At 42.9% G+C, this 24,281-nt stretch overlaps 1 protein-coding gene across 2 annotated transcripts in view; it reads left to right on the forward strand.

Moving 5' to 3' along the window:
* The window catches only part of WDR77 (WD repeat domain 77), a 26,975-nt gene continuing 2,694 nt past the window's right edge, over positions 1 to 24,281 (forward strand). Inside the window, exons 1-11 of one of the 2 annotated variants that reach the window (XM_019956844.2) lie at positions 1 to 312; positions 563 to 748; positions 2,804 to 2,945; positions 3,463 to 3,512; positions 5,717 to 5,787; positions 5,916 to 5,970; positions 6,428 to 6,499; positions 7,072 to 7,180; positions 7,724 to 7,792; positions 8,344 to 12,963; positions 16,478 to 16,601. In XM_019956844.2, the coding sequence (XP_019812403.1) occupies positions 198 to 312; positions 563 to 748; positions 2,804 to 2,945; positions 3,463 to 3,512; positions 5,717 to 5,787; positions 5,916 to 5,970; positions 6,428 to 6,499; positions 7,072 to 7,180; positions 7,724 to 7,792; positions 8,344 to 8,503 (1,029 nt within the window). In that variant the 5' untranslated portion in view covers positions 1 to 197 and the 3' untranslated portion in view covers positions 8,504 to 12,963; positions 16,478 to 16,601. The remainder of the gene's footprint in view (positions 313 to 562; positions 749 to 2,803; positions 2,946 to 3,462; positions 3,513 to 5,716; positions 5,788 to 5,915; positions 5,971 to 6,427; positions 6,500 to 7,071; positions 7,181 to 7,723; positions 7,793 to 8,343; positions 12,964 to 16,477; positions 16,602 to 24,281) is intronic. The other variant, XM_070785931.1, reaches the window with a different exon arrangement.

Genomic DNA, 24,281 nt, shown 5'->3' on the forward strand with positions numbered 1-24,281 from the left:
AAGAAGCAGAGAGCCGGTTGCGGGAGGGTGCTGGCGGGAAAGCCGGCTGGGCTCTTAGAAGCAGATCTCGCGAGATGTAGGGAGGCTGTAGCTTGTCTAGAGGGGCGGAGGCCCGAGAGGAACCACGTGGGGACTCCTGGAGCTGAATCTCAGGCGGGCATCCAATTTGGGTCTAGATTGAAGTTGGAACCGTGGAGATGCGGAAGGAAACACCGCCTCCCCTAGTGCCCCCGGCAGCCCGGGAGTGGAACCTTCCCCCTAATGCTCCCGCCTGTATGGAGCGGCAATTGGAGGCTGCGCGGTACCGGTCTGGTGAGCCTGGGTCCTAGGCCGGGGAGTTTCCTTACCCCGCCCCGAAGTGCCCCTTCCCGGGAATAAATCTTCCAGCCCGCATCTCGATTCCCCGCTTGCCAACCTGACCCCTGCTTCGCTTCGCTGAGCTCACCCCAACCGTGCCCCGCGTTCCCGGGCTCGGGTCCAGATCCAGTTAGCGGGCTGCTGGGCTGTTACCAGGGAAACGAGCCTCTCCACTCCTCATGCTGACATCTGGTATCTCCTTTAGATGGCGCGCTCCTGCTCGGGGCTTCTAGCCTGAGTGGCCGCTGCTGGGCTGGCTCTCTCTGGCTTTTCAAGGACCCTTGTGCCGCCCCCAACGAAGGTTTCTGCTCTGCTGGAGTCCAGACGGAGGCCGGAGTGGCTGACCTCACTTGGGTAGGGGACCGAGGTATCCTAGTGGCTTCTGATTCAGGTGAGTCACTTGCTCCTCAGCTGTACAGGTGGAATGGAGGCTTGGGGTATAGGTCGGGCTGGGCTCAACTTTTAATGTCCCATACTCGGTGGAGGAATTCCAGATGAGCTGCTTCAGATCCTAAAAGATGATGTAGTTAAAGTGCTGCACTCAATATGCTGGCAAATTTGGAAAACTCAGCAGTGGCCACAGGACTGAAAAGGTCAATTTTCATTCCAGTCCCAAAGAAGGGCAATGCCAAAGAATGTTCAGATTCACACGATTGCACTCATTTCACATGCTGGCAAGGTAATGCTCAAAATCCTTCAAGCTAGGCTTCAACAGTATGTGAACTGAGAACTTCCAGACGTTCAAGCTGGATCTAGAAAAGACAGAGGAACCAGAGATCAAATTGTCAACATCTGCTGGATCATAGAAAAAGCTAGAGAATTTCAGAAGAACATCTACTGCTTCATTGACTATGCTAATGCCTTTGACTATGTGGATCACAGTAAACTGTGGAAAATTCTAAAGAGACGGGAATACCAGACCATTTTACCTGATAAACCTGTATACAGATCAAGAAGCGACAGTTAGAACTGGATGTGGAAAATTAGAACTGGACAGGTTCCAAATTGGGAAAGGAGTATGTCAAGGCTGTTTATTGTTACCCTGCTTATTTAACTTATATGCAGAGTACATCATGGGAAATACCAGGCTGGATGAAGCACAAACTGGAATCAGGATTGCCAGGAGAGATATCAATAACCTCAGATACACAGATGACACCACTCTTATGGCAGAAAGTGAAGAGTAACTAAAGAGCCTCTTGATGAAGGTGAAAGAGGAGAGTAAAAAAGCTGGCTTAAAATTCAACATTCAGAAAACGAAGATCATGGCATCCGGTCCCATCACTTCATGGCAAATAGATGGGGAAACAGTGAAAACAGTGGCAGACTTTATTTTCTTGGGCTCCAAAATCACTGTGGATGGTGCCTGCAGCCATGAAATTAAAAGACGCTTGCTCCTTGGAAGAAAAGCTACAATAAACCTAGACAGAGTATTAAAAAGCAGAGATATCACTTTGCCCACAAAGGTCCAATATAGTCAAAACGACGTTTTTTTCTAGTCATGTGTGGATGTGAGGGTTGAACCGTAAAGCAGGCTGAGCACCAAAGAATTAATCTTTAGTAACTGCAGTGCTGGAGAAGACTTTTGAGAGATCAAACCAGTTAATGCAAAAGGAAATCAACCCTGAATGTTCTTTGGAAGTGCTAATGCTGAAGCTGAAGCTCCAGTACATTGGCCAACTGATGCAAAGAGCCAACTCATTCGAAAAGACCCAGATGCTGGGAAAAACTGAAGGCAGGAGGAAAAGGGGACAACAGAAGATTAGATGGTTGGATGGCATCACTTACTCATCAATGGACATGAGTTTGAACAAACTCAAGGAGTTAGTGAAGGACAGGGAAGCCTGGTATGCTGTAGCCCTTGGGGTCACAGAGAGTTCGATGTGACTTAGAGACTGAACGGTAGCAACAACATACTTCGTGCTTGGGGGAGCTTGAAGGTTTTGGTCCCAAAGGAGAATAACTGTGTGGGTAGGATATACCTGTCCCAAGATTCTAAATTGGTGGACATTTTAGCAAAATTCATAACAAAATTAAGACATGAATGAAACTGTTTTTCTCTGTATCCACCCAAGATCAAGAATGATGTTGATCTTAAAGATGATGCTGAAACCAATCTATGCTCTTTCCATCTCTTCCCAGTTTCTTACATGTCTTTATTCTGCTTTCTTTGTTTTGAATGTCAGACTTAGTGGACAAACCAGTGGAGGGTTTCATGTTTTAAAAAAAAAGAATAGAGGTGTTGGCAGGTATTGCATGGAAGGATAAAGGTGGGACAATTAATGTCCAAATAACTGGGACTATTTAATCATACTAAACTGTCTGCTATCCATATCATTATGGAGATGTCATCCTTGTCTTTCGAGAACTTAGCATCCTAGAAGTGAAATGCTGTCTTGATGTAACCCCAGCTTGTTTCCTTCACCGTCTTCCCCACCCTCAATAGGTGCTGTTGAATTGTGGGAGCTGGATGAGAATGAGACGCTTATTGTCAGCAAGTTCTGCAAGTATGAGCATGATGACATCGTGTCTACAGTCAGTGTCCTGAGCTCTGGCACACATGCTGTCAGTGGTAGCAAAGACTTCTGGTGGGTCCCCGCTCTCATTGCTCCTGTTTCTGGGCCTTCTTTGGGTGTCTTAGATGTCACATTAGCCTCATTAAGTAATGTTTTGGGCTCATTATAAGAACCCAGTGACTAATTACGGCATACCTATAAGGTTTCTTGGACTTCCCTGGTGGCTCAGATGGTAAAGCATCTTGTTTACAATGTGGGAGACCTGGGTTCAATCCCTGGGTCGGGAAGATCCTCTGGAGAAGGAAATGACACCCCACTCCAGTACTCTTGCCTGGAAAATCCCATGGACGGAGGAGTGTGGTGGGCTACAGTCCATGGGGTCTCAAAGAGTCGGACATGACTGAGCAACTTCACTTTCACTTTCATAAGGTTTCTTACAAGGTTTTCTTAGAGATTTTGCAGTCCATTGTAAAAGTAGACTGTACCAGAAGTCCAGTAGATGACAAAGATGTAGGAATATACATTTGAATACATGTTTTTATATATATAGTGTAGGTCAAATTAAGTCTCTGTTTCCTTTGCTTCTTAGCATCAAGGTTTGGGACCTTGCTCAGCAGATGGTTCTGAATTCATACCGAGGTGAGTGCATCTTCTTTCCTTTTTAGTTCCTGTTGTAGCTATTTTGTTTTTATTCTCTCCTTTGTGCTCTTTGAGCTTTCCTTGGATGTCAGTGACACCAATTCTTTGCTCTCCTGCCTGGTAGTTTTCTTCCAAAACTATGGTCAAGTCCCAGTGTTGACTCTAGCTCTTAATCTCCCTATATCTTTTTAATTGACAGGCTCATCACCTTCTTGATCACCTGAGGCTCAAACTCCCAGTCCTCTTCCACTCCTCCTTTTTCCATCTATCAGTTGGTCCCCAAGTTCTTTGGAATTTTTTTCCGTTTGGTCAGTGACCTTCCTTTTCATTTCTTATGCTCCCATTTACATTCAGTCTTTAGCTCACCTAGACCGTGGCACTCATTTCATCTCTTGACCCATCATCTTTGGTCTTTCATTGGTTTCTTGTGGCTTGCAGGTTAATACCTCAGGTTCACGTCATGGCATTCAAGCCTTTTTACTGTCATTCCTCCTTCAAGCATATCGTGCTATCTAAACAGTACATCTCAGGCATTCTTCAAGTATAAACTCTGATACTCATGAATCTTGAACTTTTTGATTATTCCCCTCCATAAAAATCTCATTTTTAGAAGATGAGAGCCATCATTTTCTATTAACTTTCCCCTTTTTGCTCACTTTCATTAACAGCACTAGCAGTTAACTTTGTTTGGGGAGCCATTCTTCATGAAGATACCAGATCTTAATGAAGATAACGTATAGGGCATTAATGTATGTGTGACTGAAAGACGTAGATATAGGTGATAACTGGTTCCCTCACTGCCTATCTCTGCCAATTCTAACTGCAAAGTGTATGATTCAGATATGTGCAAAGCAAAACCACAGACTCACACGTCTCCTGGAGTTTCAGATAGTTAGACAATAATGTTAAAATGCCAGTGTTCAAAGTCTACTATATTAGCCTTTTGTTTCCTAGACATATGATATGTTTTTCTGGCTAATGCTAAATAAACACTTGCCCCTTTCAGCCTTTTTCATTAGTTCTTTTTTTTTTTTTTTTAATTTAAATTTAAAAAAATTGAAGTATAGTTGGTTTACAGTGTTGTGACAGTTCTTTGTGTTTATTCGTATTCCCCCCACTGATTTCAAATTCCCTAAAGGCAGAGGCCTCACGTAGTTTTTCATCTTTCATCCTCCACCATGGTGCTGCCCCAAAGCTTTCTTTCAAGTGAGCAGTATGTTCTTGTTCATAATGTTGGCTTTCCGTGGATTCTATGGAAGGTGGCTTGAACCCACCTTTCTATCTCAAGGCAGAGCCACATCTATCTTAGAGTATGGTTAAATCACTTTGGAGAAGGTGGTTTCCACAGCCTGTAATTAACATTTAGAGTGACCTTTAACATTTTTAGCGTGCAGCCCTAAAAGAATTGTGAAAAACTGTACCCTTTCACATGTTTTTAAATTAGTACCTAAATACTTGTGTTCGTGGTGTGGCCAAGAAAGGTCAGCCTCCTTCACAGAATTTTACCCAGATGCTCTTTCTTTTGTTCTTTGGCTCTTACAAAAACCCTCTTTTGTTTTATGTAGGTTTTTATGCTCTGAACATCACACCATGGTAAAGTTTGGGGTGGAGGAGAGGTGTGTGTTTCTTCTACACATGGGAGAAGGATGACTGTGAGAGTAGAGGTCTGCAGTGCTGGCAGACCACAGGCAGCTTCTTAGTTTGGTGTGGAGAGAAAACACTGGAGAAATGCCCTTAAAACTCCCGAGTGTCCAGGACTCCCTTGGAAGTCTTTGTATGCTACCTGGAGGCATGTGTGCTTGTGCTGTTTAGGCTGTCTTTATTGTAAATCCCTCCACCGATCGGACTCAGCCTTTATCATTCATGTCTTTCAGTTCCGTTCCGTTCAGTCGCTCAGTCATGTCCGACGCTATGACCCCATGATAGTCAGGCTCCCCTGTCTATCATGAACTCCTGGAGCTTACTCAAACTCATGTCTGTAGCCGTTCATTTTCCTGCAAGTCTACTGAGGTTTTATAATGCTATCAACATTTCCTCTTAGGTTTTGTCTCATCCAGACTCTCACGGAATTTGTTCATTTGCGTCATAAGACTAGCTAGGACTAGTTCTTACAGCCTCCCTCCTACCCCTTCATAGTATCTGGGCTTCGTGATAAGATTGCTTTCATTTCCTCTGTCATACTTCTTGTTCCCTCTCCTCTACAGCTCACTCTGGGCAGGTCACCTGTGTTGCTGCCTCTCCCCACAAGGATTCTGTGTTTCTTTCATGCGGTGAGGTAAGATATAGCTGCTTTTCCCCACCCTTGACCACACCCAAACCCTTTAGTCCTAAGTCTAGCACGGACGGCTTCTGGCCAGCAGCTGTTTTTGGATTGTGAAGCCCTTTTTCTATTCCTTCTTCTAGGACAATAGAATTTTACTGTGGGATACCCGCTGTCCAAAGCCAGCATCACAGATGGGTGAGTCTGAGAGCTGGTGGTGGGATGATGGTACTAGGAACCCATCTGGAAGAGACTTTCCTTGGCCAGAGTCAAAGGCAAAGCTACCAGATGTCCAGTCACTGACATGAATGATCTAAGTGCTTTCTTTCCCACTGAGGTTCATGTTGTGCAGTGGGTCCCAAGAGGAGGGGCTAATTCCTGAGGGTGGGGGTAATTGATATTTCCTGGATGGGCAAATAAAGGGGCCAGAGTTTTCAACTTCATGCTTTATGTTGAAACTTGCCTGTGACTCAGGTCTGGAAAGATCAGGAGGCTGATAGGTTGTGAGGATCAAGAGTGAGGATGGGACTGCCTTAGCAGAACTTGGGAAACTGAATAAAGGTGCTCCTGGGATTTAGAGTGACTTCGCCACCGAAGCTTCTTCTCAAAGCTGAGGTCAGAGTTTTGTTCCAGACCCTTCTTCTCTCCTTCACAGGCTGCAGTGCCTCTGGCTACCTTCCTACCTCCCTGACTTGGCATCCTCAGCAGAGTGAAGTCTTTGTCTTTGGTAAGGCAGCATGTCCAACTGTGTGTTGACTCTGGGAAGGGGAGAATAAGCAAGAAAGCTCACTCCATAGTACACGAGGCTCTGGCTGCTCAGTCTGTCAGCACACTTGAGCACTCAGTGAATTATGCTAATGGGGGTGTGCGAAAGTAGGATGATCCAAAACTAGTTTTAGTTTAGCTTTAAAGAACACGATAATTTTTATTCTAGAAGATTTGATTCCTGATTGTTTGGTGTGGCTCTTATATTCATGGCTAGAAGTCAGTGGGCCACAAAGCAGGAGGATTGTTACATAGGGAATCCTATTGCATAGTAGGCAATAGTTGTGCTAACTTGGTGATCTGGCTGTGTATACTGTGATGTAGTTTGTGGTTAACACAACAGTTATCTCATCCAATAGTTTTAATTTCCACAACCCTCAAATGACTAATTATTCCTACTTTACCAAGGAGGAAATGAATGCTCAGAACAGTTAACTTTTTCAAGATTGAAGAACCAGCATTCAAATATAGATCTGGCTGAGTTCAAAGCCCATTCTCTTAACCCCCTTGACATACTCCCTCTTCTTCCTTCAGGTGATGAGAATGGGACTGTCTCCCTTGTGGACACCAAGAGTGCAGGCTGTGCCCTCAGCTCTGTTGTGCACTCGCAGTGTGTCACTGGGCTGGTGTTCTCCCCACACAGGTACTACTCTTTTTCATCAAGGGCCTGGGAGATAGGAAAGGGAAGAGTGCGGGAGAATACTTGTGTTGGCATAGCATTAGCTGATTGGGTGGTTCCTTAAAACAGACACTGTTTTAGCTAAAGACCTTAATTAGTAAAAGATCTCTTAAGACTGTAGTCCGTTTTTTGGGTTGTATGATCTCTGACTGCAAATGGCTAAAACATGGTCTTGCTCCTGCTCAACACCCCAAATGACTTATACTATGGGCTTCTTGGGCTGTGTGGTTGGAAAGCCTGTGTTTCTGGGTTATTGCTGAAGCTACAGGGAGGGACCAGATGGGATGGTTAGTTGCAGGGACGGCTCTCTGCCCTAGCTTTGCTCCATCTTCCTCATCTTCCCTTGGAACTTGTACTGTAGACTTGAGTGGTAGTCAGGCTTTAAACCAAAGTGGGGATCAAGCTACCTTCTCTGGTCACTTTAGAGAGGGGTTTGGGGACTGCCCAGTCAAATTTTGTCCTGATACTTATGGACTGATCTTTCACAACCTTCTCCTTCTCTCCTAGTGCTCCCTTCCTGGCCTCTGTCAGTGAGGACTGCTCACTTGCTGTGCTGGACTCAGGCCTTTCCGAGGTGTAAGTGTGACACGGACCCTATGATCAGGAGTCATGGAGGGACCAGCAGATGGCTGGGTCTTTTTACCCTTTGGAAAAGCACGTTGTCTCTTTTCAGGGAGACTTGGTGATGGAAGCAGGCTAGCTGTTGACTGTCTCCCTGTTCCAGGGACTGACTCCCAAGCTCTGTGCCTGGTAGAGGAATGTGGTGTTAGGTGGGATTCCTGAGCCTGGCATTCCAGTGATCTCTCAGAAAGGAACACTGTGTGCTTTTTGCACAAAGTACCACGTGTAGGAATGCAGCCTGCTATAGGATAAATGACCCCAGACCCAAGATCTGAGGGTACTGCCTTCTTTGCCACAAGATGCTGTCTGACCCTGACTCACATCATACCCTTGCTCTAGCTGTCATTTCTTCTATGAAAATAGGATTGGGTTGGATGATGGAGTCTTCTTTGTGTGGCTACACTGCTAGCCTGATGACTAGGTCATATATGGTGAAGTGGAGTGTCTTTCCGTTTTTTTTTCTTCTGTCTCTTACCAAGCCCCCACTTTTCTTTGTTCTCTTGTAGGTTTAGAAGCCGAGCCCACAGAGACTTTGTGAGAGATGCTACTTGGTCTCCACTCAATCACTCCCTTCTTACCACAGTGGGCTGGGACCATCAGGTCATCCACCATATCCTGCCCACAGAACCTCTCCCAGAGCCTGGACCTAAGAGTGCTGCCGAGTAGATTGGATTTCAGACAAGAAGTGAATCCCCTATGAGTATCCACGCCCTTTGCCCCTGCCCTCTCAATTTATGAGACAACAGAGGAGCCTTATGCAGTATGTTGGTACACGACATCTGTGCAGTTAAAAGGCGCTGTGTCTCAGCCTGGGGGAGGCTGGATCCTGGGGTCCTGTAGTCAGGGAAGAAAAATTCCCTTGAACATGGATGTGTGTGTGTGTCTGAGTGTGTGTGTAGATACGTAGTCTTTGTAGGTGGGGGGAGGGAGAAAAATATCCATCCTGTGTCTTTCCCAGAGCCCAATCCTCCCCATGCCCTAAAAATTAGCAAGGAATTTTTATGCTTCCCACTGTAGCTGTGCATTAGGAATTGGCCATGTCTGAGGTACAGGATGTGGGCATTCCTGGATTCTTGGAAACTGCTCATAGAGATAGGAGCAACTTTATTTTTTTATAGAGCTTAATTCAGCTTTATCATGAGCAGTACTTCCATTTACATCCAGTCCAGCCCACTTTAAGGAAGAGCCAGGACACTCACTGCAGTTTTATGCATCTCTTTGTTATTAAACCGAGCCAGAAGTCCAGTTTCTGGCTGAATGAGAAGTTTGGCTGGTACCTATGTAATGGCCCCTCACTACCGCCACCCCTGTGGAGTTGTGTTGATGAGGATGGATGTATTTCTGTCATAGATGCCATAGAAGAGGTTCAGGATGGAGAGCTTAAAAACATTTCAGTTAAAAACTGACATAGACCTACATAGGAATGTTTGCCGCCTTCCCACCTGAAAACAGCCTGGGCCCTGACCTCTTTTGCCTCTGGGTCCCTATCTCTGGACATAGGAAACCTGATGCTATTTTGGGGGACTCTGAAGAGTTTAAATACAGCATCAGAGAGAGAAGTACCGGTCAGTGAAATAAAAAGTTGATTCATCGTTGGCTTGTCTTTTGAAGCATGTGTGTTATGTGCAGTTAGACATGTCACTTACGTGAGTCATCAAGGTATCTATCTTAGAGCCTGTTACTTTTTCGTGTGCTTCCCCAGCCCCCCAGAGTAGCTAGTTGAAACTTAAGGTAAATATTTGTTTACTGGATTGATGGCTGCTGCCACTTAAAAGTTATGGATCAATTACTGATTGTATTGAAACTAAATTAAATCAATTATGTACTTTTGTGCTTTGCAAGTTTTGTTTAGCTAAAATCTCATGAAACTGGGGTAGTTTCATGGGCGAAGTATTTGTAAGTAAAGCTGCTGTGTTTCACCCTTGCTAAGCGTGAGCTCTGGTCTCACAATTACCCTCAAGTAAAAACATGGGACTTTGTTATTAGATGGTCTACCTATTGGGTTTGGGGAGAGGTGAGAATGAAGCCTTCACTGTTCTTCCGTGTGACTTTAGAGAGGTAATAGGGTGTGTTGATAGAAACTCTTTAAGTTCTTCCTGGAGATAAAAGCTTAAAATTTGTTATCTCTTAGAGAGAATGAGGTAGGTAGGAATTAAATTTGCATAGGCCTGTTCCTCATGGACTTCAAATAGTGGAGAGAAAACTCAGTGAAAGAGATAATCCAGGGAAATGAATGTATTGTGTCAAGATGGTTAAAATGACACCAAAGGAGAAAACCTAGAGTTTGAAGAACCACTTTACTTCATGTAAAAAATATTAGGATTCAGATAAACCTGTGCTGATGAGAATAATTCCATCCACGATCATCACCAAGACATTTGCAAATGTAATCAAAGTCATGTTAGAAATGATCATCACAGTTTTGGTTGACTGTGTCTACTATGGTGAGAAAAAAGATTGTTCAAGATAGAAGGTGACCTCAGAATAATCAGAAATGTACTATCACATGTGGGGTTATTCACTAGTCTTTTACTTGAGAATAGTTTCAGTAGCAGGAGCACAGGTTTGCTGATAACAGGTGGAAATAGGCTCATTTTGTTTTGTGTAAAACCATACAAGCATCTATTTTGTGTTTAATTTCACTGGTTCACATGTCTGAACACCTGCAGTAAATCTGTCTCCGTTTTCATTGTCCTCACTCAAGTCCACTAACCTGGCTGACCGTATACCACTGCTGATTTCTAGTGCTCAGAACAACAGACACAGGTTAGTTCAAGTACTGTTTCAGGTAGCTCCAGACATCAGGTTCATTCTCCAGGATCTGTCCTGCCCCACAAGACAGTGGGAGGCTTGTCTTTAATTATTAGCTCTGTAGGCATTACCTGCTGGTTCACAGTCTCACTGAGGCAGCAGAATCACCCAGGCTCTGACTGGGCTTCCAGTCATATGTCCTCTGGACAGTGTGGTAGGGCACAAGATTGGGAGAGCGAGAGTGGGAAGGTGTATATAGTTATTTTCCACTCACTCAGTTACAGAGGGCTTCAAAACTTCCTTGCCACATCTAGGCCTAAAAATGGGTTCTGAGTTTTTAAAAGGCAGATTTGTGGCATTTGGACAGCATAAACAGTATTTCTGTGGTTGCTTGACTTGCATCTACAAACTAAAAGAATAGGAAAAGAAAAAGAAAAGCTCATTCCAAACTCTTATGTAAGCATTTCTTTCAGTAAGATATACACCAAATATTTGTACTCAGTCTAGGGAAGTTTTAGGGCATCTAAGGAGAGCCAACATAGTGTGAAAAGCTGAAAGAATTCACATCAAATTGCTGTTTATACATCTGGGTCACACTGAACTTTAGAACCACTTGTGCAGGGAACTGATTTTGTTCCCCAAAAGGGTAAGGAAGCTCTAATCTGATTTTTGAGGTGAGTAAAGTTTCTGACGAGCATCAGCAGTCTATATAGTTTGATTTTCGAAGAGTAAGCAGACCAGTTTTGAACCCCAACGTTTCCTTACTGAGTTCTCTATCACATAGCTGCGGAATTTTTCATCTTCATTATGTGGTTATAGGACTTGTACTATCCAGAGAGTGAAGGAGGTGCAAAGATAAGGACAGGTAATGTTAACTCATTTTAAGTTACAGAGGCATTTAAGGTACAATTGGTGATCCTAAAATCTGTATCATCTGGAGTAAGGTTTACTGTAGTCCTCAACGTATTCTGAAAACTCTGCTTGTCTTGTAAATGATGTTCTGCTGCTTCAGTATATAATAGATCATCAAAATTTGAAAGGTCAGTAATAAAGGGCTTCACCTCCAAACATCCTTTTAACTTTCTGGTGCGAGCTCAGCTGGCACTGCTGGGTGAGAGTTCCTTCAGTGAATGTAGACGTATCATTATCACTGTAATGTTGGGTATCAGATGCTGGTATGCTTCACTTTGGGATGAACCACACATTATCTGCATTAAGAGCTTCAGTTTCAAGGTAAAATTTTCCATTCCAATAGTAACCCTTATTTGGGATCTTAGGTGAAAGGAGTGAAGCTTGTTAGAATCAGAAAACGTGCTTTACGTGTACAAGCTAAATCTGCTTTAAGCTCTGCAGATTTTTAATAAGCAACTGTGTCTCTCAGAAGCCCTCTGATTAGGTCAGAAACTGCCTGATGTTTAGTCCCCTGACCATTATCTAATGTCAGTTGCTTGGCAGAGTTTGCATTAATGCCACCCTTGACTTTGGCATCTAGAGACGCAATCTCTTGTGCCCAGTGCCAACCCTGGGCCCCTGTTTCAGACTCCACTTGGCAAGATAAATGTGTGCCTTTTTGTTTTCTCTCAGTTTTTTAAACTAAGTATATAATTCATTGGCATTAAGTTCATTTATGTTGTGCAACCACCATCCCTCATCCCAAATTAAAACTTTGTATCCATTAAACAACTCTTCTCCCAGACCTTGGCAACCACGCTTCTACTTTCCTATCCATGAATTTGACTGTTCTAGGTACTTCATATAAGTGGAATTACACAGTGTTTTTCCTATGTGTCTTATCATTTGATTTGCTAAGGTGTTGCCTTGCTCCTCAAAATGTCCGTGGACCAAGTTTCTGTTGGCATCATCAGAAACTTGTTAGAAGGACCAAACATTCAGACCACCGAAATCAGAATTTATATTTTCACAACTTCCCCAGTGACTCCTGCATGTTAAAGTTGGAGAAGGACCAACTTTGATTATGATCCACTGAGAATTTTAGATGGTCAGGAACCAGGCAGGGAAGTCACCAGCGATACATGAGAGAACAGTTTGGTGTGTCAAGCTTTTGGGCATTGTGATGCGTGATAGTGAGCAAGACAGACATGGTCAGCCCAGCCTCCAGCAGCTAAGTCTAGAGAGAAAGAGACATGATGGAATTAGTGTTTTAGTGTTAGCCAAAAAAAAAAAAAAAAAAAATGAAGACTGCTGGAAAACAGAGATTGTAGCCAGTCATGAAGAAGTAAATCTTCCCAGATGAAGTGACATTTGGATTGAGTCCTAAAGGTTGAATGTGGAGTTGCTGTTGCTTGGGGCTGGGGAAGAGTTCCGGATATGTGAGTCTTGCTGTGGAAGGAGCTTGGAGTTCCCTAGAGAAGGAGGTATTGCAACTAGGGTTAAATGGAGGTGGAGGGTGCAGGATAAAAGATGAGGCTAGTTGCCACTGGATGGTGGGTGCTGTGAGCCATGCTGAGGATCTCAAAGCAGTAACACGGTGGAAGTGCTTTTGAAATGGATTCGATTGCTGTGCTTTGTGGAGGGGAGACTATGGAAGCTTAAAGGTGACGAGGTTTTTATGTATTTTTTCCCTCTGATCTCAGCCACTAGGGTGTAGGCAGCTGAACTAGACTTGGCCATTTGGCTATTCCCATCTGGGACTTAAATCTGGAGGCAGAGCTGCAAAGATTTAAAGAATGGTTATCTGACAATGACGAGGACAGCTCAGTAGCAGCAGCATCAAAGCCAGCAGTAGAATTCCTAACCAGACTTCCCATGGCAGGACTCTGGCAATGTTTGTGTGTGTGTGTTTTTTTTTAAGTTGAAGGATAATTGCTTTACAGAATTTTGTTGTTTTCTGCCAAATTGTTGTTGTTGTTTTTAATAAATATTCTTTCTTGGATCCTGACTATGTTTTAAGATGGATTCTTGATATTGAGCCGTATGAACTTTTTATAAATTTTGGAAATTAACTCCATATTCATTTGCAAATATTTTCTCTCCTTCAGTAGGTTTTTGTTTCATTTTGTTGATTTCCTTTGTTGTGCAAAAGCTTTTGATTAGGTCCTATTTATTTTTGCTTTTATTTCTTTTGCCTTAAGAGACAGATCTAAAAAAATATTGCCGTTTATGTCAAAGAGTATTCTGTCTATTTCTCTTCTAGGAGTTCTGTGGTCTCAGGTCTCACATTTAGGTCTTTAATCCATTTTGAAGTTATGTTTGTATATTGTGTTTGAGAAAGTTCTAATTTCATTCTTTTACATGTAGCTGTCCAGTTTTCTCAGCACCATTTATTAAAGTGACTATCTTTTCTCCATTGTATATTCTTGACTCCTTTGTTGTAGATTGACAAAGTGTGTGCATTTATTTCTGGGCTGTCTATCCTGTTGCATTGATCTATGTGTCTATGTTTGTGCCAGAACTATACTACTTTGATTAATGTAGCTTTGTAGTATGGTCTGACGTCATGGAGTATGATACCTCCAGCCTAGTTATTTTTTCTCAAGATTGCTTTGGCAACTTGGGTCATTTGTGGTTACTTGTTCTTAGTTCTGTGAAAAATGTCATTGGTATTTTGATAGGTATTGCATTACTTCTTTAGATTTCCTTCGGTAATGTGGACGTCTTAATATATTAATTCTTCTAGTCCAAGAACATGGGGTATCTTTCCATTTCTTTGTGTTGTTTTCAGATTCCTTCATCAGTGTTCTATAGTTTTCAGAATATATGTCTTTCACGTCCCTGGTTAAGTTTATTCCTAGTTATTAATACTTAATTATTTTTGATGTGATTGTAAATGGAATTGTTTCTCCTTAATTTTTCTTTACTTTGATAATTTTCATTATTACAAACAAAGAACCCAATTAAAAGTGGGCAGAAGACCTGAAAAGGCATTTTTACATAAAGATACTTATGTCACGCGAGTGTATGTTCCTCGGTTCTTTGTCTCGTCACAACACAGATTTGGAGTGACGGACATTAAAGCGCCCTTGGCGTGTCACAACTCTCAGGTCTTGGATAGACCGTGTTATAGCTCTCAGGTCTCTAATGGACCATGTTATAGCTCTTAGACAAATCAGTGTTACAGCTCAGTGTTACAGCTCTATTTTATTTAGAAGATAGCAGGAAAATCCATCTTTGAGGCATGAGGGCACGTCAATCCAAAGACACGAGGAGAAGAGCACCCCAGCGCGCGGGAGATAGAGAGAGCGCGCTAGCTTTGGCTCCTCTATTTATATGTTTATCTCTCCCTGGGCCTGTCCTATGTAAATTGGGCCAGCCAGGAGTGTTTTTTGTTTTACCTGAGGTCCTCACTCCGGTCCTCGGACCTTCTTTTGTTCTATTTTCACGGGGTTTTCCCTTCCTTGTCTTTTAGCCACTGCCATTTTGGACTCCTTTTCCCTATTCTACCTACCTAACATTTAGATGGCCAACAGGCACATGAAAAACAGCTCAACATCACTAATTATCAGAGAAATGCAAATAAAAACCACACTGAGATGCCACCTCACTCCTGTCAGAATGGTTATCCCCAAAAAGTCTACAAATAACAAATGTTGGTGAGGATATGGAAGAAAGGAAATCTTGGTACAGTGTTGGTGGGATTGTGAATTGATGTAGCTGTTATGGAAGATAGTATGCAAGTTTCTCAAAAAACTAAAAATAGAACTACAATAGGATCCAGGAATTCCACTCCTGGGTATGTATCCAAAGAAAACAAAAGCACTAATTTGAAAAGAATCTTGCACCTTAGTGATCATAGTAGCATTATTTACAATAGCCAAAGTATGGAAACAATCTAAATGTCCATCAACAAGTGAATTTGTCCATGGAATTTCCCAGGCAAGAATACTGGAGTGAGTTGCTGTTTCCTTCTCCACAGGATCTTCCTGATCCAGGGATTGAACTCTCGTCTCCTGCAATGCATGCAGATTCTTTATAGTCTGAGCTATCAGAAAAACCCGAATAGATAAAGAAACTGTGATATATTTACATACAATGGAATTTTACTCAGTCATAAAATGAAATTCTGTCATTTACAACAATGTGATGGACCTAGAGAGAATAGTGATTGGTGAAATGTTAGATGGATAAAAACAAATACTCTTTTGTTATCACTTACAGGTGTAATCTAAAAAATAAAACATGAATATCAAAACAGACAGACTTGCAGATATAAAGAACAAACTGGTGGCTACATGGAGAGGAGGAAGAGGGAGGGGCAAGATAGGGGTATGGGATTAACAGACACAAAATACTATGTATAAAATCAATAATCAACAGGGACATATTAGCACAGGGACATAGAGCCATTCTTTTGTAATAACTTTAAATGGACTTTAACCTGTAAAAATACTGAACCACTGAAACTAATATTATAAATCATCTATATCTTAAAAAAAAAAAAAAAAAGACTGGTTGTACAACATGCCCATTGATTCCAACAGGCTTCCCTCTGAATTCCTGTTTGCAATGATTTAGCCAGAGTTGCTGTCTGTTGTTTGCAACTCCACCGCCCCGTGACAACTACTGTCTTGGTCAGTGGGGAACAACTGGCCCACATGAAGAACAGCTTGTGCATTTTCTGTGAGGTTGGAAGTGAAGTAGCTGTTGTCAAGAGTTATGGAGTTGTTCTGCGAGCTCATCACTGTCATCAGGAATAACAGCCTCTCTTTGTTGGTTTCTGTGAAGGGTATTTTTTTTCTCGTTCCGATTGTGCTCTGCTGATTCCACCTCCCCTTCCCCGAGAGCCGTTCTGGTCCCCTTCCATTCTTGTGTGCTGTCAGAGAGGCTGCTTATTACTGTGGACTTTACTAATAGTGTAGCAGGTGCATTTGGCTGTCTAACATCTATTTTCCCTCCTTCCATCTTTACTAACAGAACTTTGATCTTGTCCAGACGCAGGTGGCCCTGTCCTATAGAGAAGAAACACATTAGAGAAGAATTTGGGTCTTGGATGATGCTGCTGAACAACTGAATTAAGCAGTGCTGATTAATCCACCTCTTCTGGGTTTCTGTTAACGTGAGTTAATAAGTTTTCATTTTGTTTGAATGCATCTAGTAAAGTTTTTGTTGCACCTAACAAATGTAAATAGTGAATGTTGCATTATATTTTTGAGTATGTGTGTGCACGCTCAGTCACTTCACTTGTGTCTGACTCTTTACGACCCTGTGGACTGTAGCCCACCAGGCCTCTCTGTCTATGGGATTTTCCAGGCAAGAATACTGGAGTGGGTTGCCATTTCCTTCTCGAGAGGATCTTCCTGACCTAAGGATCAAACCCGTGTCTCCTGTGTCTCTTGCATTTCAGGCAGATTCTTTACTACTGAGCTCTGGGGAAGCTCCATATTTTTGTGTATGTGTCCTTTAAACACTCTATTTAAAGTAAGAATTTTAATAATCTCAATACTCTGAAAGATAGTTATTATTTTAATGTTATAGAAAAAACAGGCTCATAAATAATAAGCAACATGATCAAAGTTATATGGTATATCAGGTGGTATCCTAAGGAAAACAGATGTACATTCAAATTAAGGTAATTTGAGGAGGGTTTATTTACAAAGAGACTAATTACAGAGTTTTGGGAGTGGTGTAGGGGAGCCACAGGCTTCCCAAGTGGCACAGTGGTAAAGAACCTGCCTGCCAATGTAGAGGACGCAGGAGACATGGGTTCGATTCCTGAGTTGAAAAGATCCCCTGGAGCAGGGCGTGGCAACCCACTCCAATATTCTTATCTGGGAAATTACACGAACAGAGGAGCCTGGCTGGCTACAGTCCATGGGGTCGCAAAGAGTCGGTCACGACTAAGACTGAACTTGCACGCACACACATAGGGGAACCACAGAGCTAGTGTAGGAAGCCAGGGCTAGAACAGTGGAGCTGTTCCAGGAAGAGGTTATCTGACGCTGGAAGAAGAGAGAGTCACATAGAGCAGTCTTCCTCGAGAGGAGCAGTGACCCTCGATGGAGGGATATAGTCACCTTGATGGGACTTTACAGGGAAAGATCAGGGAGTAAACACCCTGACCTCACTCTCCTCCTCACTCTACCCCCCAGTCAAGTAGAGCCTACTGAGCTAATCGGATGTAGTCCAAAGAGACTGACTTCCAGGGTCGGAGAGCAAGGTGGAGAGGGATGGGGGGGTAGAGGGATGATCAGGAAATACCTTACGTTCCACCCTGTTTGCCCCTAGTGTCCTTTCTTGTCTGAGATGCAGGTAAAATTTCATGTCCTCAACACAGGAGATGCCCGAAGTTCCCTCAACTATTTATCATCATGGGACAGTGTTCATTTGTCCATACTTTCACCTTAAACCTAAAGCCGTCATTAGTGTCCTCAGATAAAGTAGCCGGAGGGAAATGGGGAGATAAAAACAAGTAATGTAAAATATACCTGTTACAACCCCTGCTTCTGTAACAATGCCAGTTACCTCTTTCTAAGCCAGAGTATGCTCCTTGGCTCCTTGGCTGTGCCTTTTCTTAGTTCATTCATTCCAAAGGCAGACCACTTCATTGTTGGTTCTGGGGCTACAAAGTTAAATTGACCATGTATCCTCACTAAAAGAGCTCACTTTGCAACAGATGAAACTGTTGTTTAAATATAAGGTAATAAGGGATGCTGCTGCTGCTGCTGCTAAGTCACTTCAATCGTGTCCGACTCTGTGCGACTCCATAGACGGCAGCCCACCAGGCTCCCCCGTCCCTGGGATTCTCCAGGCAAGAACACTGGAGTGAGTTGCCATTTCCTTCTCCAATGCATGAAAGTGAAAAGTGAAAGTGAAGTCTCTCAGTCGTGTCTGATGCTTCGCAGCCCCATGGACTGCAGCCTACCAGGCTCCTCCATCCATGGGATTTTCCAGGCAAGAGTATTGGAGTGGGGTGCCATTGCCTTCTCTGAATAAGGGATTAGTAGATACCTAATCTCTGGTTTGTAATGGAATTAAAAGAATAAGAACAGGAACAGGAATGAAAGCAATTGTACTTTAACCAGGATGTTTCATCCTTGTGATTATTAATTATCAATATTGGATAATTCTTTGCTGTGGGGGTCTGTCTTGTGCATTGTAGGATGACTAGCTGCATCCCTGGCTTTACCCACCTGGTCCTGGTAGCACTCCTGCCTCCACTGTGACAACCAAAAATTGTCTCCAGACATTGCCATATGTCCTATGGGGACCAAATTATTGCCCAGTTGAGAACACTGGCTTAAAAGGCAAAGAAAGAGGCTATTGCATGGATGTGTAGAAACATGGATGTGCTCCAAATAATGGTCATTTTGTTTTGTTTTTTCTTTGTTGTTATTAATAAACCTGCAGTGAACATACTTTCTTTGTCTACTTGGGGGCAGATATATGTATATGGCAAATTTCTAGAAATGAAGTTGCTGGGCTATAGGATGTGTTTCGAATTATGGTGTTCTCAAAATGACTTCTAAGGAGATTGAATAGGTTTTACCTTTACTACTTTATTAAAATATTCCTTTTTGAATTGCTTCAATTTTTACACTTAAACAATATCTATGAAATCATGGGACTTTGGGATAGTAAACATTTTCTAGTAGACATTAAAATAAATACATAAATATTAAACTAAAAAATCCCAAGGCACAACCAAAAATCTTTTATATAAATTATTGGGAAACAATGCTCTAGTTCATCTCCTTCATTTTAGAGATGTGGTAAAGCTCTTTCAAGTTTACACTGACCTGTAGTCAACACTCTTTGTGTTCTTATATTATTCAACCAGTTGCTTTTGTTTAAGTCATATTTCTCTAATTCTTCCACATAAGAATCATGAAAAATGTTGCCAAATGCTTTGTTAAACCCAAAGCCCTTCACATCTGTGATCTTGCCCTCATCTAGTGGAGTGCTGAAGAATATGGGAGGGGCTGTTTACTGTTGAATTTCTTCAGCAGGTCAACTAAAAGACATTTGTACGTGTCTTTTCTCATTTCATGAGAACAGGCTAAGCATTGGGAAGGAGTGTTTTCTAAGTATCTGGGTGGGTGTGTAAAAATACAAAGCAGTGGTTGTCTTTTGACAGCAAGAACTCAAGGAGGAGGATCGGGAGTGACCGGAGCGACATGGCACACTGGTTTTCAACACAGCCCAGCATTTCACTGTTCATCATCTGCTACACACAGAGCTTTAGCTGCCCACTCTTTGGCACAGTCACCCCTGAATGAAGCAAGGGTCACTCCTGGGTGTCCATTGTTATATCTTGCCATTCTTCTCAGCATCATCAGTCACTTTTGAGGATATGGGACAGGCAGGTCTGGGATCCAGTCTTGCCCACTGCAGCAGAACAGGCTCCCAGAATACTGGCCCAGGTACAGATGAAGGAGCTTCAGCTGGCAGGCAGATTCGGCTTCATGGTGGGCAGGATTAACAGCCAGCCCCCCTGGCAGGAGTCTGGGTGGAAGAGCACAAACCTCATGGGAAATCTCAGTGATGTAGAATCTGGGTGGCAGGAGGTAGGTTGAGAGGAGGCTCAGAAGCAGAAAGAGGCAAACATTCACATCAGGGAGGTCTTAAAGGCCAGCAGTAAGGCCCCAGGAGCCTGGCAAGAGTGAGTCAGGATCCAGGCCCTAGAAACCAACTGTGGTGCCTGCAGTTTATAAACCAGGAAGAAAAACCCAAGGGGAGACCTAGAAATAAGATTTAGGGTACAAGGGCTAGGAATTAGGAAACAGTAGCTTGGTCACTAGAGTTAGGAGCTACATCAGGGGTAATCCAACCAATCGTGAAGGCTGTTGCTCTACCTGATCCAGTATTGCATTCAGGAGGCTTAATTATCTCCTGATTCAGGTTAATATGAGATCGAGGTTTGGAGTTCAGCATTGAACATGCAGGGGGGACCTAACAATACTGTGAGCAGGAACCTGATTGCAAGGTTGTTTTGAAGCAAAACTTGTATGTCTCCCATTGCACTTTTCCAAGAGAAACAAGAGAGAAAACACAGGCTCTGGGAGAGGTGATCCATGTAGTTACTAGACTGGAAGCTTCTTGATCAGAAACTGTCTTGATCAGCATGTACCTAGGGTGTCTATCAGGACCTGGCCTCTTCTCAACAAATATTGATTGACTACATAAAGGCAGGCAAAGAGGGATGAAAAAATGGAGACACAGCTTCTGTTGGGTGGAATATTCCCTCAGGCTTTCCCAAGTTTCAGTGAAATATCCTCACCCTAAACATTCTACACCACTTACTGTTTTTATTCCATGATACCAAGCAACCTTTACACATGGACATCACCAAACAATTAATATTGAAATCAAGTTGATTATATTTTTTTAACCAAAGGTGGATAAGCTGTATATTGTCAGCAAAAACAAGACCTGGAGCTGACTGTAGCTCAGATCATCAGCTTCTCATAGCAAAATTCAGGCTTAAACTAAAGAAAACAGGGAAAACTGCTAGGCCAGCCAGATACAACTTAAATCAAATCCCCTATTAGTATGCAGTGGAGGTAATAAATAGATTCAATGGATTATATCTGGTAGACAGAGTCACTGAACTATGGATGGAAGTCCATAATATTGTGGCAATACAAAGGAGGTGGCAAACAAAACCATCACAAAGAAAAAGAAAAGCAAGAAGGAAAAGTGGTTATCTTAGGAGGCCTTACAAATAGCTTAAAAAAGAAGAGAAGCAAAAAGTGAGGGAGAAAGGGAAAAGTATATTCAGCTAAACACAGATTTCCAAAGAACAGCACAGAGAGACAAGAAGGCCTTCTTCGGTGAACAGTGGATAAAACTAGAAGAAAACAACAGAAGGGGAAAGACTAGAGATCTCTTCAGGAAAATTGGAGCTATCAAGGGAACATTTTGTCCAAAGATGAGTACAATAAAGGACATAAACAGTAGAGACCTAGGATGCTGAAGAGATCAAGAAGAGATGGGGCCAATACACAAAAGAACTGTACAAAAAAAGATCCAAATGAACTGGATTGCTACGATGGTGTGGTCAGCCACCCAGAGCCAAATATTTGAGACAACAAAGTCAAGTGGGCCTTAGGAAGCGCTGCTGTTAGTAAAGCTGGTGGATGTGATGGAATTCCACTAGAACTATTCACAGTCCTAAAGGATGATGTCATTAAGGTGTTGCATTCAATATGTCAGCAAATCTGGAAGACCTAGCTGTGGCCACTGGATTGAAAAAGGTCAAGCCTCATCCCAGTTCCCAGGAAAGGTAATACTAAAGAATGTGCTAACCATCGGACAGTTGTACTCATCTGCCATGCTAGTAAGGTCATGATTAAAATCCTTCATGCTAGGCTTTAGCCTTATGCGAACCAAGAACTTCTAGATGTCCAAACTGGATTTAGAAAAGGAAAGAGGAACCAGAGATCAAATTGCCAACATCTGTTGGATCACAGAGAAAGCTAGGAAATTCCAGAAAAACATCTATCTCTGTTTCAAAGCCAAAGTCTTTGTGTGGATCATAATAAACTGTGGAAAGCTCTTAAAGACATGGGAATACCAGACCATCTTACCTGTCTCCTGAGAAACCTGTATGCAGGTCAAGAAGCAACAGTCAGAACCCTGTACGGAAAAACTGATTGGTTCAAGATTGAGAAAGGAGCACAACAGAGCTGTCTGTTGTCACTGTGTTTGTTTAATCTATACACTGAGCACATCATGAGAAATGCCAGGCTGGATGAGTTACAAGCTGGAATCAAGATAGGTGGGACAAACATCAATAACCTCAAATGTGTGGATAATGCCACTCTAATGGCAGAAAGCAAAGAGGAACTGAAGAGCCTCTTGATGAGGGTAAAGGAGGAGAGTGAAAGAGCCAGCTTAAAACTAAATATTAATAAAAACTAAGATCATAACATCTGGCCCTATTCAGTTCAGTTCAGTCACTCAGTCGTGTCCGACTCTTTGTGACCCCGTGGACCACAGTACGCCAGGCCTCCCTGTCCATCACCAACTCCCGGAGTTTACCCAAACTCATGTCCATTGAGTCGGTGATGCCATCCAACCATCTCATCCTCTGACATCCCCTTCTCCTCCTGCCTTCAATCTTTCCCAGCAGTAGGGTCTTTTCAAATGAGTCCACTCTTCGCGTGAGGTGGCCAAAGTATTGGAGTTTCAGCTTCAATATCAGTCCTTCCAATGAACACCCAGGACTGAGCTCCTTTAGGATGGACTGGTTGGATCTCCTTGCAGTCCAAGGGACTCTCAAGAGTCTTCTCCAACACCACAGTTCAAAAGCATCAATTCTTCAGCACCCATCTTTCTTTATAGTCCAACTCTCACATCCATACATGACTGCTGGAAAAACCATAGCATTGGCTAGATGGACCTTTGTTAGAAAAGTAATGTCTTTGCTTTTTAATATGCTATCTAGGTTGGTCATAACTTTCCTTCCAAGAAGTAATCATCTTTTAATTTCATGGCTGCAATCACCATCTGCAGTGATTTTTGAGCCCCCCAAAATAAAATCAGCCACTGTTTCCGCATCTATTTGCCATGAAGTGATGGGACTGGATGCTGTGATCTTAGTTTTCTGAATGTTGAATTTTAAGCCAACTTTTTCACTCTCCTGTTTCACTTTCATCAAGAGGCTCTTTAGTTCTTCTTCACTTTCTGCCATAAGGGTGGTGTCATCTGCATATCTGAGGTTATTGATGTTATTCCAGGCAATCTTGATTCCAGCTTGTGCTCCCTCCAGCCCAGTGCTTCTCATGATGTACTCTGCATATAAGTTAAATAAGCAGGGTGACAATATACAGCCTTGATGTACTCCTTTTCCTATTTGGAACTAGCCTGTTGTTCCATGTCCAGATCTAACTGTTGCTTCCTGACCTGCATACAGATTTCTGAAGAGGCAGGTCAGGTGATCTGGTATTCCCATCTCTTGAAGAATTTTCCACAGTTTATTGTGATCCACATAGTCAAAGGCTTTGCCATAGTCAATAAAGCAGAAATAGATGTATTTCTGGCCCCATTACTTCATGGCAAATAGAGGGGGGAAAGCTGGAAGCAGTGACAGATCAAACCAGTCAATCCTAAAGGATTGAATATTCATTGGAAGGACTGATGCTGAAGCTTCAGCTTTAATACTTTGGCCACCTGATGAGAAGAACTGACTCATTAGAAAAGACCCTGATGCTGGAAAATATTGAAGGCAGGAGAAGGGGATGACAGAGCCTGAGATGGTTGGATGGCATCACCAACTTGATGGACATGAGTTTGTGCACGCTCCATGAGTTAGTGAAGGACAGGGAAGCCTGGTGTTCTGCAGTCCATGGAGTCGCAAAGAGTTGGATATGACTGAGCAACTGAAGTGACCTGAGTGACAGATTACCTCTTCTTGGGCTCTAAAATCCCTGCAGAAGGTGACTGCAGCTATGAAATCAGAAGACATTTGGTTCTTGGCAGGAAAGGAAAGCTATGACAAACCTAGACAGTGTTTTGAAAAGCAGAGGCATTACTCTGCCAACAAAGGTCCATATAGTCAAGGCAGTGATCTTCCCAGTGGTCATGTGCCATTTTGAGAGCTGGAGCACCAAAAAATGGAGGCCTTTGCACTGTGGTGCTGGAGAAGACTCCTGAGAGTTCCTAGGACGTGAACATGAACTCGGGCCACTTCAGGAGATGGTGAGGGACAGGGAGGACTGGCACGCTGCAGTCCATGGGATCGCAAAGAGTCAGACGTGACTGGGCAGTTGAACAGCAACCAAGCAACCTGCTGATA

This window comes from Bos indicus, chromosome 3 (genome assembly GCF_029378745.1).
Source record: "Bos indicus isolate NIAB-ARS_2022 breed Sahiwal x Tharparkar chromosome 3, NIAB-ARS_B.indTharparkar_mat_pri_1.0, whole genome shotgun sequence".
NCBI lineage: Eukaryota > Metazoa > Chordata > Mammalia > Artiodactyla > Bovidae > Bos > Bos indicus.